The sequence below is a fragment of the Cavia porcellus genome, unplaced genomic scaffold (genome assembly GCF_034190915.1).
Source record: "Cavia porcellus strain 051 isolate PalLab524CR breed Dunkin Hartley unplaced genomic scaffold, mCavPor4.1 scaffold_23, whole genome shotgun sequence".
NCBI classification, from domain to species: Eukaryota; Metazoa; Chordata; class Mammalia; order Rodentia; family Caviidae; genus Cavia; species Cavia porcellus.
This window is the reverse complement of record NW_026947506.1, coordinates 60,645,859-60,659,952: the sequence shown is the minus strand read 5'-3', so window position 1 is coordinate 60,659,952 and position 14,094 is coordinate 60,645,859. Positions and strand designations below refer to the sequence as shown.

The following is a 14,094-nucleotide window of genomic DNA, read 5'->3' as shown; positions in this document are numbered from 1 at the left end:
ATTTATTTTGGTTATGGCTAGCTGGTGTTCCATATGCCTTATCTGTATGTCACATTCTTTCCCCATGTTGGGGAAGTTTTCTGCTCCTACTTCCATAAATGGCATTTTGTGTTGACCCCTGCTTTCTCAGTGACACCTAGTATTCTTAAATCATTTTGCTTTGCATCATCATGAAATCATTGAATTGTTATTTCCTGCTATTATTTTTAAGAGATTTTTCCCTTACTATGGCAACCTCCACACCTGTCTTCAAGGTCTGAAAGTCTATCTTCTGTTTCTTTCAAGCAGTTTTACCAGATTTCAATGGAAGTTTTAATTTCCTGGATAACTCTTTGAATCTGTTTCGTGCATTCTAAATCTGTCCTAGTTTGTTCATTAAAGGTTTCTCTCTGTTTCCTATGCACTTCCCTTTTTAAATCTATGCGTTTTTTAGAGACGTTTAGCAACTCTTTTATCATGCGTTTCATTTCATCTTTTACCTGAGATAGTATTTCTGTTCACTAATTTGTTTTAGAGCCTCCTGAAGTTGTCTCTTTAATTCACTTGCCATCTCTTTAGAAACTTCAGACGCGCAACTCCCGATCTCTCCCATGCTTTTCTCTTCTAGACTTGCTCTGCTTGGTTTGAGTCCACGGGATGCCTTTTGCTTCTTCATCTTGACACTTTCTTGGGTTCTTCCAAACAAGCGGGTAGTGGTGTCCCAGGCCCTTCCTGCATTGGCTACAATTTCCCCAAAGTGTGCAAGTTTGATTCTCCTGGATTCTCCCGACTGCTGTGGCCACAGGGTGTGCTGGTACAGGTCCTGCTGCTGCTTTTCCCCAGTCATGCTTTCTCCCTGGGTTGGGAGCATCCCAAGGGCTGCTGGAGTGTGCAGGGGCAAGGGCTGGTGCTGACTCCCTATTGAGCTGGTTCTCGGCAGGCTGACCTACATTCAATTTTTAAAAACAAGTCAGTGTACTGACATAGCTGTAACACAACTCAGGAATAAGAGGAAAGGAATAGGGAGTTAAGCTGTGGTTGCTTCATGTGGAATCTGCAGATGAACCAAAGCTGCAGGACACAGTGTATCAGTGGGCAGATACCTGAGCACCTGCAGGTGCACCCTGTGATCATTCAGCATGAACACTGCATCCAGAGTTGCCATCGGCACCACTGGGCTGTGAGCCACTTTGGGGAAGCTTCAGCCACTTCACACTGTGACCATTTCTCATTTTACACAATCCTTTACTTCCTGGGAAGGGTAATGTCTACGGAAATGTTTGAGTGTGTAGGATGGAAAACGATATTACGGAGCTTTTGTTGGATCATGGAACGGAACTGTCTCCAATTTCACTCTGTGAATGTCCACTTTATATGCTTTAATTTTGTAATTTGGACAACTGTTTCTAAGAAGACAGTATGTACCCATTTACCAGTGATTTCTTACTGTACATTTGTTTTTGAAATTCTGTATTACTTGTACCCTTTTACTGCTTTGTTTTTTATGTCATGTCTTTTTTTGTCTTTAAATAAAAAAAAGAAATGGTAACAATAGTATAACCTGGGGTTTCACCCCAATAGATGTGAGGACATGTCAGGGAATAGCCACCTCCATGGCACTGTGAGCACCCCAGATGGCCCCCAAGACCCTATGTTAGGGATGTGGCATTATTAAAGAAGAATGGAGAGGCAGAGCACACTCCATCCCCCTTTGCCTTCAGATAGAATAGCTGGGTGCCCTGCATTTGCACAATGACTTTGCCCTTGTTTCTTTCCTAATTCACCTTGCTGCTCAAAATGAATGTGCAAGAGAATTTGTGTGTATACACTTAAGTGAGGCCATGCATGCATTGTGGCCAAGCACATGTGCTTTGATTTGCAGCCTCAAAAGTCCCCTGCTACACTCAGGGCTACTACCTTGCCCTCAGGGCTGTAGGAGTGATCTCCTAAGTGGAGAGTGGAGATCACGGTAGGGGTTGCACTGTTTCCAGAGCTGTGGAGAGCCTCAATGAGTCCCTTAGTTTTCCTTAATTTAAGGAGTTGTTGGCTCTGTTTGGAAATAGCTACCTCACCTCTGAGCTTCCAAGAGAAAGAAGGGAGGCAGGAAAGTCATCAACTAATGACTTAGTTCTTGAGAATTAGAAGTACATCTGGAAACAAGCAATGTGCAGAGCTGCAGAATTATTGTCGTTGAAAACCGGGTAGGCTTGATGTAAATTTTGGTTGGTGTCCAGAAGTGGTAGCCTGATACTGTCCATAAGGTAGCTAAATATACCTAAAGTAGCTATATTTAAAGTGAAAAAATATTTACTGAATGAAAGCCATGACAATGCATGTAGAGCATCCTGCTAACTATTGGCTTGTCTCTTTCTTTTGGCGGGATGCAGTGTTCCTGGAATGGAGCAAAGTCTGTTTGGGGACCTGACTGCAGAACTTGAGGCTGTCAGTGTTTCTGCTGGTTCCCATGATGAAGTGGACCCGATTGCAAGTCTGTGTGAAATGTTTAAGAAACTTTTGCTGACCCCGGAAATCAGCCTCAAATCCATGAGAGATGTGATGTCAGAAACCAGCTCAGCCATAACTGATGTGTCTTTGCCCTTTGTAAAGAAACTTTGCAACAAGAACCAGACAAGCACGGGTGCAGACCCACTTTATGAGCCCTGTGATGCTGGGAAGGTAACACAGGACTGCAGCAAGGTGAACGGGTTACCTGAGAGCCTGCAGCACTCTGGACTAGCCGGGACAGTGGAGCAGCTGAGCCCGGCTCCCTTCACACAGTCAGAAGGCAGATGTGAGCCCGGGCCCTTGGTTTCCCTCAGGGGAGATCAGTGTGGTGACACAGGGGCTGAGACCCAGAATATAGGAGAATGTGCCAATGCACTGCCTTCTACTCAGCCACAGAGTACCCCAGGCACCCATCCTGAAGGGGACCCTGCGCACAGCCATGCCAAGGGGTGCAGTGAAGTTCAGGTTGTGCAGAAGGTTCCTGACCACCGTACACAAAAAATAAGCAGCCGTACGCGATGTGACCATGAAGGTTACCATTACCGTCACGACTGTTCCTCCACTGGGGAAGATGTAAAGAAAAGCAGGGGTAGAAGCCAGAGCCGGAGGCGGAGCGGGAGCCGGAGCCGGAGCAGGAGCCGGAGCCAGAGCCGGAGCAGGAGCAGGAGCAGGAGCAGAACTGAGGGTAACTGTGACAGAAAGTGGCTCTGCTACGCGAGAAAGCACAACAAGCTGGAGTGCCATGCTGTGCAGCACTGCAGTGCCAACCAGGACCCTCTGTGTTGTGGAGACAGAGTCAGTCCCGGGAAGCCCTGTGTTCTGAGCAGATACAGCTCCCACCACTCCCAAACCTGGAGTGGGGCTCAGCAGGACTGGAGCCCAGACTGCTCCTCTGGCAGGGAGCATCGCAGGCTTCCAGAGAAGTCTTACCCCAAGAAAATGTGGTGGGACCAGTGCAGATACCTCAACAGGTACACTCCATACGAAGCCAGGGAGCGCAGTGTGAAACGGTCACACAAGGATTCTTCCCAGGCCAGGAAGGGCCAGGAGCTGCCTGCCCTGCTGTGTGAGTGGACCGGCTTCCACAGCCCACACACTGGTGCTTCACCGCCTTGCCCTCTGCACCCTGAGTGCTACCCTCAGGAGAAAGCTGCCTTCGGGGCTGACCACAGTGGTTGCAGCCTGTCGCACCGGATTCGTGGACGTGAAACCATGAGGTCACGCAAGCGCAGGTACCAGAGTGCAGAAAGTATCTGTAACGGGGGTAGCACACCAAAGAAAGCCCGCAGGAGCCTACCGAGAGACCTGGAGGAGCCTAACAAATCTAAAGCCAAACACCATGAGTGGGAGCACAGGTGAGTGCGGGCTCTGCCAGCAGGGTCCAGTCCCTCAGCTCTGTGGGTTTTGAAACTTCACTGTTTCTCTGCATTTCTAAAACGGTGCAGCTTTTACCTCCTGTATCATAAAATGCCTCATTTCGCCATTCTCAGTGAATGCTTTGTAAATCCTAGGAATAATTGTGAGTTCTGTAGAGGTAACTTGGTGACTTCAAAATTGATGATCAGGTAAGTTACATTTCATAATTTTGTTTTTGTTTGTAAATTGAGAGACTAAATGGAAGCAGGCAAAGGTAGGGTACAGTTCTATTGGTATTTGCCCTGTATGCCAAGGGTGGATTCTGAGGGGCATCATTTATTTTCTTGGTCGTCTTCTAAGAATCTCAATACAAAACCTAAAAACAGTCACATTTTTAAAATGCTAAATAGGTTGTTGATTGTGTGAGTGTGTGTGTGTGTGTGTGTGTGTGTGTGTGTGTGTGTGTGTGTTGGGGATGAGACCCACAGCTGTGCTCATGAGGCCAGCGCCTGCCAGGGAGCCACAGGCCCAGCCTTGGCTGCCGCCTTGAAACCGACTGCTTCATGAGAAGATGAGTGAGGATGGGTGGAATTCCTGTGTATTCTACTTAACTTCCTTTAAAAACCTAAAATCCTAGCGAAGGAAGGCCAAAAGCTGTATATAAACAGGCATCGGTTACTTAGGGGGCAGATGAAAGCAAATTACCAACCCCTTCCTCCTCTAAGTCTCAGACACTGGAAAAAGGTTTTTCTTCTACTTTCTTCCTTCTCTCTTCCTCTTTCTTTCTTTCTTTCTTTCTTTCTTCCTTCCTTCCTTCCTTCCTTCCTGTCTGTCTGTCTGTCTGTCTTTTTCCTTTTCCTTCTATCACTGATTTCAGTAGATGTCCCATACTTCCATGTTTCCAGCTGACACCCCCAGCTCCTGAGCACAGAGCCTGTGGTGGGGGAGTCAGGGGTGGGTTGAAGTTGGTGAGTTTATGGCCCTGGGCTTTAAAATGATTTACAGCTGAAAGTGGAGAACCCTTCTGAACTAGATAAGCACTGACTCGTGGCTTTACATTGAGTGCCTTCAGTAAGTGGTCAGGACAGTGCCATGTGCTGTCTGAGGTGGTGCTGGTGCTTTTGTTGCTAATATCTGGCTGCTGCTTCTGCAGGTGTCTGCTGGACACAGACCTCCCAGTAGTGCAGTCAGACACTCAGCCCTGCAGATACCAAAAGAAGAGGCACTCGGAGAACTTTGGAACAGAACCAGGACTTCACTCACCCAAGACCACAAGCTGTGAGACTGTGGATGATGTCTGGAGACCTCAGGGTAGCTCCCTGCTTGCTGATGGCCTGCCTGTGGAGGGCTTTGGACTTTTTCAAATGGAAAAGAAACCCTTAAAGCTGGACAGCAGGACTGACCGGTACCAGTATGGCCAGGGTAAGAAGCGATTTGTGGAATTAAGAAGATAAAAACTCTTTCACAAAACTTGTTATGAAATGAGGACTGACACAGGGAGGTGTAAGCCCAAGTCCCTGGAAGGTGGTGTGAGTAATGCAGGGCTCCTGTCTCTCCAGCCGCAACTCACAGGCCCTGTTGATTCACTATCCTTGTGTAGTTTGGATGCTTGACAAGGATCCATTAGCACTGAAGGATGGTTTCTTGGAAGTTGAATTTATGACTCCTGAAATTCATGGCTCTCTGGATTTCTGCATATTTACTTACAAGGGAGAACTTACTGTTTTTGATGCATTTTTAGTAATGATGCTTTTGCACAGGCAGAGTGTATTGTAACTCACAACTTGATGACATAGGCCATTCAAAAGTTAGCTGCCACCTCTAAAGTCGACGCCTTTGCGCTCCTGGTTTCGCCCTCTTATTCTGGGATACTGGGCATCTTGGATCCTTGTGTGTCAACTGTGTCTTCTTGTGAGTTAGCAGCTCTTTGTGCTCTGATTGCAGTCGGGCAGCCCCTCCCCCTTTGTAAAAGGTTCCCCAAGGAGGAGCCCTGAGAAGCTTGTTAAGATTGAAAGTGACAGGAATGGGTCCTGGGACACAGTTTCCAAGCTGCAAGTAGAAGACTAAAGCAGGTCCATCATGACCTGCTTGACAATCCATCATCATGGGACCTCAGTTTACTTTCAGGGGACTCTTGTTGCAGGGGCTGTGTGCAGCTTGACCTTGCTCAGACTGATTGGTGCTGAAGGCAGGCAGCCAGTGTTAAGCTTCAACAAAACTATGAGAACCACTTCATTCATGCTGAGAGCACAGACACTAGAAATTGTACTGTCATTACAATGTTTATTAACCTTTGCCTTTCAGGTGATTGACAACTTGGTCTCGGAACAAATAATAATCACTAGCTCAGGTAAGTGCTTCCCCTGGGCATTTTCTTCTTCATAGAAGCACTGGGAAGGGACAGAGAAGGCGTCACATTTCTGAGGAAAGTCAAGGGTCATGGAGTGGTGAGCTATGGAACCAGCAGCAATGATGGGGACCTCTGAATTCTAAGCAAGCACTGGAGGGTGGGACCTCTTCTCCCTGGCTAGGCAAGGGGAGGCACTGCTTCTTCCCACCTTCCTCCGCGGAAGAAACCCACAGGGAACCCCCATCAGAATCAGCCACCATGAGATAAGCATCTGGGATGAGAAGCCCTTGTCCCCTCCCCAGAAAGCAGAGTCCATCACAAGAGCTCAGCACCTATGCCCGGTGGGTGGTCAGGCCGAGGCTAGGTCATACCCCTCACTTGACACTGCCATCTTGTTGGGATGAGGTCCAGGGGACTAGTGCAGAGCCTTCATTTTATGGAGGCTGAGTCTGAGTCTCTGGTGTTCTGTAGTCCTGGGAGGTGGGGACTCCTGTTCCATGTTATCCACTGGTGGAAGCAAAGAGAGAGGTGAACCATTTAACTCCTGAAAGGAAACTGTCTTTATGGTACTCATAAACCAATCAGCAAGGATGATTTTAAATGAACTTGGAGGTGAACTATCGAAAGACGATCAGTGTGCAGTTAATTAACACTCTTTACTTGTGTGTCCTCAAGGGAAAGCCTTTAAGTCTGAGGACTGAAAGTCTTCTGGAGTGAAAGAGGATCTAAGGATTGGGAAGGACTGGCCACAGCTGGGTTCCAGGCTATGCAGGTGCAGTGTGGCCCAGCAGGTGGTGCTTCCCTGGCCAGGGAAGCTCCTCTGCAGCTGCCTGGCTTCCATGGGTTCCTCTTCTGCCTTCAGAAAGGCAGCCATGGCTTCAGTTGAAAAGAGCTTCCTGAAGAGCAAGGGGACCTGAGGACTGGGGGGGACAGAAAGGGGAACCTGGCTCCGGGGGGACCCTCCTTTTGACTAATGCCTGTGCCTCCTGTCTTTCAGATTCAACATGTTCCACAGCAGTCATCCCAACTCGGTTACAGTATTAACATAAATTTGTTCAAATCTGGGTGATGCCTCCTTAGTAAATGCTGTACATATTTTGCCATGATTCTTTGGGTTTTTATCTTTTCTTAATTGCCCCTATTCCAAAAGGATGAACACTTTCTGCACCTGTGGACATTGTAAAATGCTGTGTATATAAATCACAATGAAAATAACACTCAGCCACAGCACATCTCACGTGCTGCTGAACTGCACAATTACACACTCAGGCTGAGGACTCATATTTATGTAGTGTTCCTCCAAGTTAGGCACGTGATTGTGCAAGACCAACTGGGAAACCATGGAATTATTAAAAGGACAAACTGACAGCACAGGGATTTCATTTAAAGACTTACTTAAAAATTTACAAGCTTTCAACTCGACCTTTGATGGCAGGCTGTTATCTGTGGTGTCTGACACTAAAAAATTAATTTGCTTCCTAGTTTAATTGTATTCAGGTGTGAAAAGGTGTTTCACAGGCAAGATTTGCTTTGGAACTTTGCGGAACTATTCCAAACAACTTAGCAGCTATGCTGAGTATTCATACTATTAATTTAAAGTCCAAATACTTGTGAAGATTACAGTATGTTCTTTATGATATAACCCTTTCTTATACTGGGTCTTGTCACCTGTAGGATCCTGGAGTCAGTTGTCAGCCTGGTCCTAAGAGTTCTAGTTATGGACAAAATCATGCCGTGATGTTATTTTTCATATGGCTATGCTATAATATTGGAGCAGGGAGCATGGTATTTAGTAGTGTCTGTGTAAATAATTGCATGGTTTAGACAGTTTGTGCGGTTCAGCGATTCCTAGTTTGGTCTTTGTTCTCTTAAAGATGGAAAAGCACTTGCTCCACTGTCAATATGCAGCAGGTGGAATTGACATAGTCCATAAACGGCAGCAAAGCCGTCAGTTTGTGGCATTTGTCAGCTTTTGTCCCCACTCACTTGCACCTGCATCTTCTGTCTTCTCGTTCACTATACTGAAAAGCTGCACAGTTCTGCCAGAATCTCCAGGGGGGCCTCAGACCTCAGCGAAGGATCCAGGGCCACCAGGCCGTGCTGTGCTGGGCCCAGCACATCTCTATTTTAAGGAAGCAAGCCTTAGACAGCCTTACTTTAAAAACACATGTGGTTTTGATTTAGTGAAGGCAATATTGCAAGCTTTAACAGCCATACACATTTCACTTGCTTTGCTCACTTTACAGAAAATTATTGGTAGATATTTTATTATCGAGAAATTACTCATGTAAGTGGTAGGAGGTATGTACAGTGAATAGCGAAACACTCAAATCAATCTTATGTACATATTGCTTATATTTCGGTTAATAGAGACATTTTCTGGGGAAAAAGAAAATAAAAATAAGAAAACTGGACTCTGATCTATAATAGCAGCAGAGCATCTGTGTAGATGGGTGCATTTTTAATCTTAAAAACAAGCACTGCTTTATATGAGGCATTAGATGCTGCTTTATTTACAAAAGTTTTAATTTGAGTTCATTTAGTGTCCCATTAAACCACCTGAACTGTTTCAGGAACCTGGAGATATGGGGCCTCGTGTGCCCATAGGGTCGGGCCAAATAAACCTCAAATGGTACCCGGGACCCAGGAAGACAGCTCGTCTGGTGGTGCTCTTTGTGGAGCTGCCATCTCTGGGCCCAGGTTCCTGCTCAGAACTGCCTGCCACCCTTTGTCTCTGGAGGAAGCTTGGTTTCTGGCCAGACATGGGACCAATAATGCAAGACAAAGTTTAGACCCTCACGTGGGGAGGCGATGAGCACAACTGAGCCTCACTGTCTGCTCACTGAAGGGAGGCTCTTCCCACTTCTAGGTTGCCTGGTATAGGTCAGGTACACAGCAGGATGTCAGATGCCTTCAGTGTTAATACTGTCACAGAAATCCTGGAGCTAAGCGATGTCAAGCAAGGCTCTTGATAGGGCAAGTTACTGAAGATGCTGAGCCCCAGGGTCTTCTGCCTGATCCTGGGTGAGCAGCCATCTGGCATAGATGCACAGAGGTGACCGTGGTGATAAAAGATTCACCAACAAGACTCCATGCTCACTTCTCTCAACACCTTCAACAGAAAGGCCCACATGCCCCAGGAGGGTGCCCTGGGATAGATTTCTAGTACTGCAAGAGAAAACATAAAAACACCTCCAAATCAGCACTGCCCATCTGCAGAGAACTTGGGGAGGTTTAAAAGCAGTTGCCAGATAAGAGGAGCTACAGGGCCACCATGAGGAGGCTCAGAAGCTCAGTCCCACAGCCTCACTCTTCTGTCCTCATGGGATCAGGGGTGAGCCTTTGGCTAATGCAAGAAGACAGAGGACAGAGGGGTCCTCAGAACCAGCAGAGAGACTCAATTTCTTTACACTCAGTAATTCAGGGAAGAGATTTACCAACTGCTTGTCTTTTCTGTGACTGTAGCCAACAGCTCAGCAAGCCCCACTTCTGCAAGGATCCCAGTACTTTTGTCCCCACTGGCACAGTTTCCTGGATCCCACCAGTGATTTCTGGAGCTTGATGACATCCCACAGCGCTTACAGTGCATGTGAGGCCACATCAGCATCACAGAACTGAACTTGGAGGAAGGCCAGCAGCAGTAAGATACATCTGGGGCCTGCCTCACCTCAGGCCCAAGCCAGTGGCTGCTCCTGCCTCAGGGACCAGGTCCCAGTGAGCAGATGCTGCTGCCATTGGCCCCTCCCTGTGAGGTGTCCCACTGACTACCCTCCCTAAAGTTGCAACCCCCACCCTCTGTGCTTTCCTGGGCTGCATGGCATCCTCCACCTCCTGTTTTCTGTCTACCTGGAGGGTGGAGGGCATGGACCATGACTTTGCTCTCCTCTGCAGGTGCCATGGCCAGTCCTTCACTCAGTGATGTTCCAAGCTGTGGTGTCCTGAGACCTGGTGAGAGCTGAGGTCAGGCCTAGAGGCTCTGATGAAGCTTCCGACATGCTTGTATTTTGGGCGGGTATGGGGGTTTGGTACCAGGAATCAAACTCCTGAACTGGCTCATGCCAGGCAGGTGCTTTTGCCACTGAGCTAAATCCCTGGCTGTCCTCAGTTTTTCAGTGGGCAGGGAAGGCTGTTCTTGCTTTGCAGATCCCCATATTGGGCTGCTCCCTGCTGACCACTACTGTCCCCTACTCTACTCTGTCCTCTCTCCTTGGTTACTTACATTTGAATCTGTTTCTGCTGGCACCTTCTCCAAAGTGTTCATACTATGACATGGTCCCGGTCTCAGGCCAGCCACCTTGGGCTAGGTCAGGCCATGCCTGCTGCTCTTCCCTTGTCCTCACCCTGTTCAGCAAATCATCCCACAGTGTGCTGCCCGCCTACCACCAGCCTCCCTAGACAGCTGCTCAGACCACAGGACAGCAGCACTGCTCCTACCAGGCCCCCTGTCTGGTGTTCCCTGTACTTCACCAGTGACTCTCCTCTGCCCCGATCCCCCCAGACCTCCACCCCAGTGGCTCGAGGACCCTTACTCTTCAGCCTCACATTTGTCTCCATAGCAAGCAGCTCCTTCCAACAACTCATATCCTTGGCTTAGGGCATCTATTATCCCTTCCCTCTCTCTGTCCAGGGCAGCCAGCTGGGCCACCCCATGTACTGGCACTGTCACCTGAGTGATAGGCCAAGGACAGAGTGACAAGAGTTGCACAGGCTGAAAAGAGCCAAGGACCCACTGTATCAAGGCAATGCTGACTGCTCTCTGTCCCCTTGGTCTGCTCCTGCCCTCGGTGCAGTGCACAAAATATTGACAGCTGTAGGACTTTTCAGGAACCCCTAGCTCTATGCCAGTAATCAGCTGCCCACATCCATGGAAGCTCATTGGCAGTGGCCATGCCGTGGCCTCTTTCGCAACTCACCATGCCTGTGCCCTTCTCTGGACACACAGCTTTCAAGCACCAAATGTGAAAATATGAATCAGGTCCCCATGGTGCCTACACGTCCAGGCCCTCAGCCACATTCTTTGAGTCTCTATGGTGAGAACAGATCTGCTCCGCTCTTTTGCATTTGATACTTGGGGTGAGTATTATAAGACAATCCTATAAATTATGTGTCCTGCATTGTTTCCCCTGCAAACGGTGACTACCATAGACAGGAAGTATCAGAAAGGCAAGTCAGACTCAGTTTCCATGGACAGAAACGCAGTGTGATGATCTCACTGGTTTGGACTCAGCCAAAGTATCAGAGAGACAGAAAACTGCACGGTCTGATTGTCCAATACCATTCTCCCATCCAAGGACTAACCAGGTCCGACCCTGCTTAGCTTCCGAGATCAGAGGAGATCGGACGTGTTCATCTTGGTATGGCCATAGACTCCAATACCATTCTACGCTTTACCCATCCAAAGAAAAGTACATATGTGTCTTCTGGTGATGTACCAGTTTAAAGACAAATAAGTGGGTTACTGAACAAATTATTACAAGTGATTGTTTCATATAAGGCTTCACCAGCCTGACAGTGCAACAGGATGGTAAACCTTGCTGTCCTGAAAACTGCAGAGCAAGAGAGGGGTATGGTAATGAAGCAAAGACACCAGGGGGGCCCCCATGAGCAGAGGCAGCGCTGTTACTGCTCCCTGGCCTGGTCTATGACTGGCACCAAAGATCAGGAAGCTGGCCTTACTGAAAAACCAGCAGCTCAAGAGCAGGCAGTGCCTCCGGTTTTCTCTGGAGGGGCCACAGCTTTAAGAGGTTCTTGCAGTCCTGTCACCTTCTATTTCCATCCCTCCTATGTGTTCTATAATCTCTGTGGCTACAAAGTTGGTGGCTGTGCCCTGAGAAGCCAAACGTCTAATAGGCCCAAGGGAGGGTTTGCTCTGGACACTCAGGACCTATCTTTGCAAGTCAGTACACTTCAGACCTCAAGGAACATGGGTACATCCTGTGACATGACTCAGGAGGACTTAAGAAAGCCGGTCAGGCTTGGAACAAGGAAATTTCTGTGCTTGCAGGTGCGGAACAGAGAAGTGGCCGCTGGGGAGGCTGAGTTTCCTTTGAAGGAGACTGGGGCTGCAGCCATGAGAAACTGGGACCCACTGTTCAAGTTCACATCCGAGACGCGGAGGTGAAATGCAGTCAGAAGCTTGAGAGGACGAGGGCACCTATGACTGTGAGACTGCATCTCAGAAGGGAGAGAGGCCAGAACAGAAGGGGAGCACACAGGAGCAGCCTGCTCTGAACATGGTGACAAGTGTCCTCAGAACTGAGACGTTCATGTGAAGGGGGGCAAAGCTTGGAGTGATGTGCCCATGATCCAAGGACAGGCCTGCAAGGCATTGTCCCTTGGTGCAGAAAGGCTTCTGGCCTGCTGAACTGCAGGAGAATAAAGTTTTGTATTTTAAGGCACCCAGTTTATGGCTGGTTTTCTGCAGTACCCCTTGGACACTGATAAGTTGTGTAGGTAGTTACTCACCAAGGAAATCAAATGTTTCACTAGAAAATTTTAGTATTTTAAAGTATTGCTCAAAAAATCAAACAAGATGGTGGCCACCATTCAAACTACTAAACTTAGCATCTGCTTCTTTTTTTTTTTTTTTTTTTTTTTTTTTTTTTTTTTTGTCTTTTTCATTTTTATCAGTACCGGGGATCAAACTCACGACCACCTGCTTGCAAGGCAGGTGATTATGCCGCTGAGCTAAACCCCCAGCCCCTAGCATATGCTTCTTTATTTTTAACCTACATGTGTCTCTCAGAAGAAGCTGGAATTTTAAAAACCTAACAGCCAAGCTTTGTTTGCTTTTTGTTTGGGACAGGGTTTCCCCTGTGGGTAGCTTAGGCTGGTCTTGAATGCTTGGTCCTCCTGCCTCAACCTTTTCAGTACTAGTTTCTGTTTTTAACAAGTTAATTTGACCTGGTCAGATTTCTGATCATGGATTTGTGAGGACTTAATCCTGGGTTCTTATTTTGTGCTTTCTATTTCAGCTGCCTTTTCAGCCTCTTGTTAAATTCATCAAGTTTCCTTTATTCAAACTTTAACTTATTTAAGATATTTAGTTCCTGTGTCTATTTTAACAATTTAAAATTCTAACAATTACCTAAACTTACATTTATCTGTCACCAAATGGAAAATCTAGCTGACTGGTACTTTCCTGTGTATTTTTGCCTTTTAATTTTTGCATTTAGACTTACCTGTAAGCCCCACCCTCCCTCCTGCCAGTACTAGGGGATTAAACCCATGGATTCTCTATCAACTGAGTTATACACTGTTCTTATCTTTTAAAAAATTACATTTTTCAAGATGACCTCACCAAGTTCCCATGGCAGGAATTGTATTTGGGATCCTCCTGCTTCAGCCTTTGAGAGCCTTGATTTCAGGCTGGAGCTACCATATCTGGCTGAACTATAAACATCACATAGCTTTCTACCTTGTGGATTAGTTTTGTTTGTTTAGAGGTGCAAAACTCCAACTTCTCAGTTACTAGAGTCCAGGGGAAAGTCTTGGTGACAGAGTCTTGCCTGACTGGAAAGGTCTTTACGTGCCCTCCTGAGGGACATTTAGGGAAGTCTGAATTTGCTGTTTGAACTCACTGTGCCTCACATCTTGGAACTGTTTCCTTGCTCTTTCTGATACAGCATTTCCTGATAACGAGCTCATTTTTTCTTAGATGGCTTGGCTTTTCTTCCTGGAAAATTTAATGACTACCTCTTGACCCACAACTTTTAGGATAGTTTGTCGAATACATTTAAATATAGATCTTTCAACAATTTATACTGCTTACCATCTGGTAAGTTCAGTGAATCTGAGAGTATTTTCTTAGTCTTCTAAAATCCACCAAGGTTTTCTTACAACATTTCCTTCCATTTGACATTCTCTCCTTTGGGATTTCAGTTGGATGAAATCTGGGTTGTTGG

General features: G+C 47.0%; 1 protein-coding gene across 1 annotated transcript in view; it reads left to right on the top strand.

Moving 5' to 3' along the window:
- LOC134472560 (ubiquitin carboxyl-terminal hydrolase 42-like) overlaps positions 1 to 7,296 on the top strand; it is a 40,265-nt gene extending 32,969 nt beyond the window's left edge. The window contains exons 16-18 of the mRNA XM_063234486.1: positions 2,367 to 3,839; positions 4,994 to 5,262; positions 6,145 to 7,296. Of these exons, the coding sequence (XP_063090556.1) occupies positions 2,367 to 3,839; positions 4,994 to 5,262; positions 6,145 to 6,152 (1,750 nt within the window). The 3' untranslated portion in view covers positions 6,153 to 7,296. The remainder of the gene's footprint in view (positions 1 to 2,366; positions 3,840 to 4,993; positions 5,263 to 6,144) is intronic.
- The last annotated feature ends 6,798 nt before the right edge of the window (positions 7,297 to 14,094 follow it).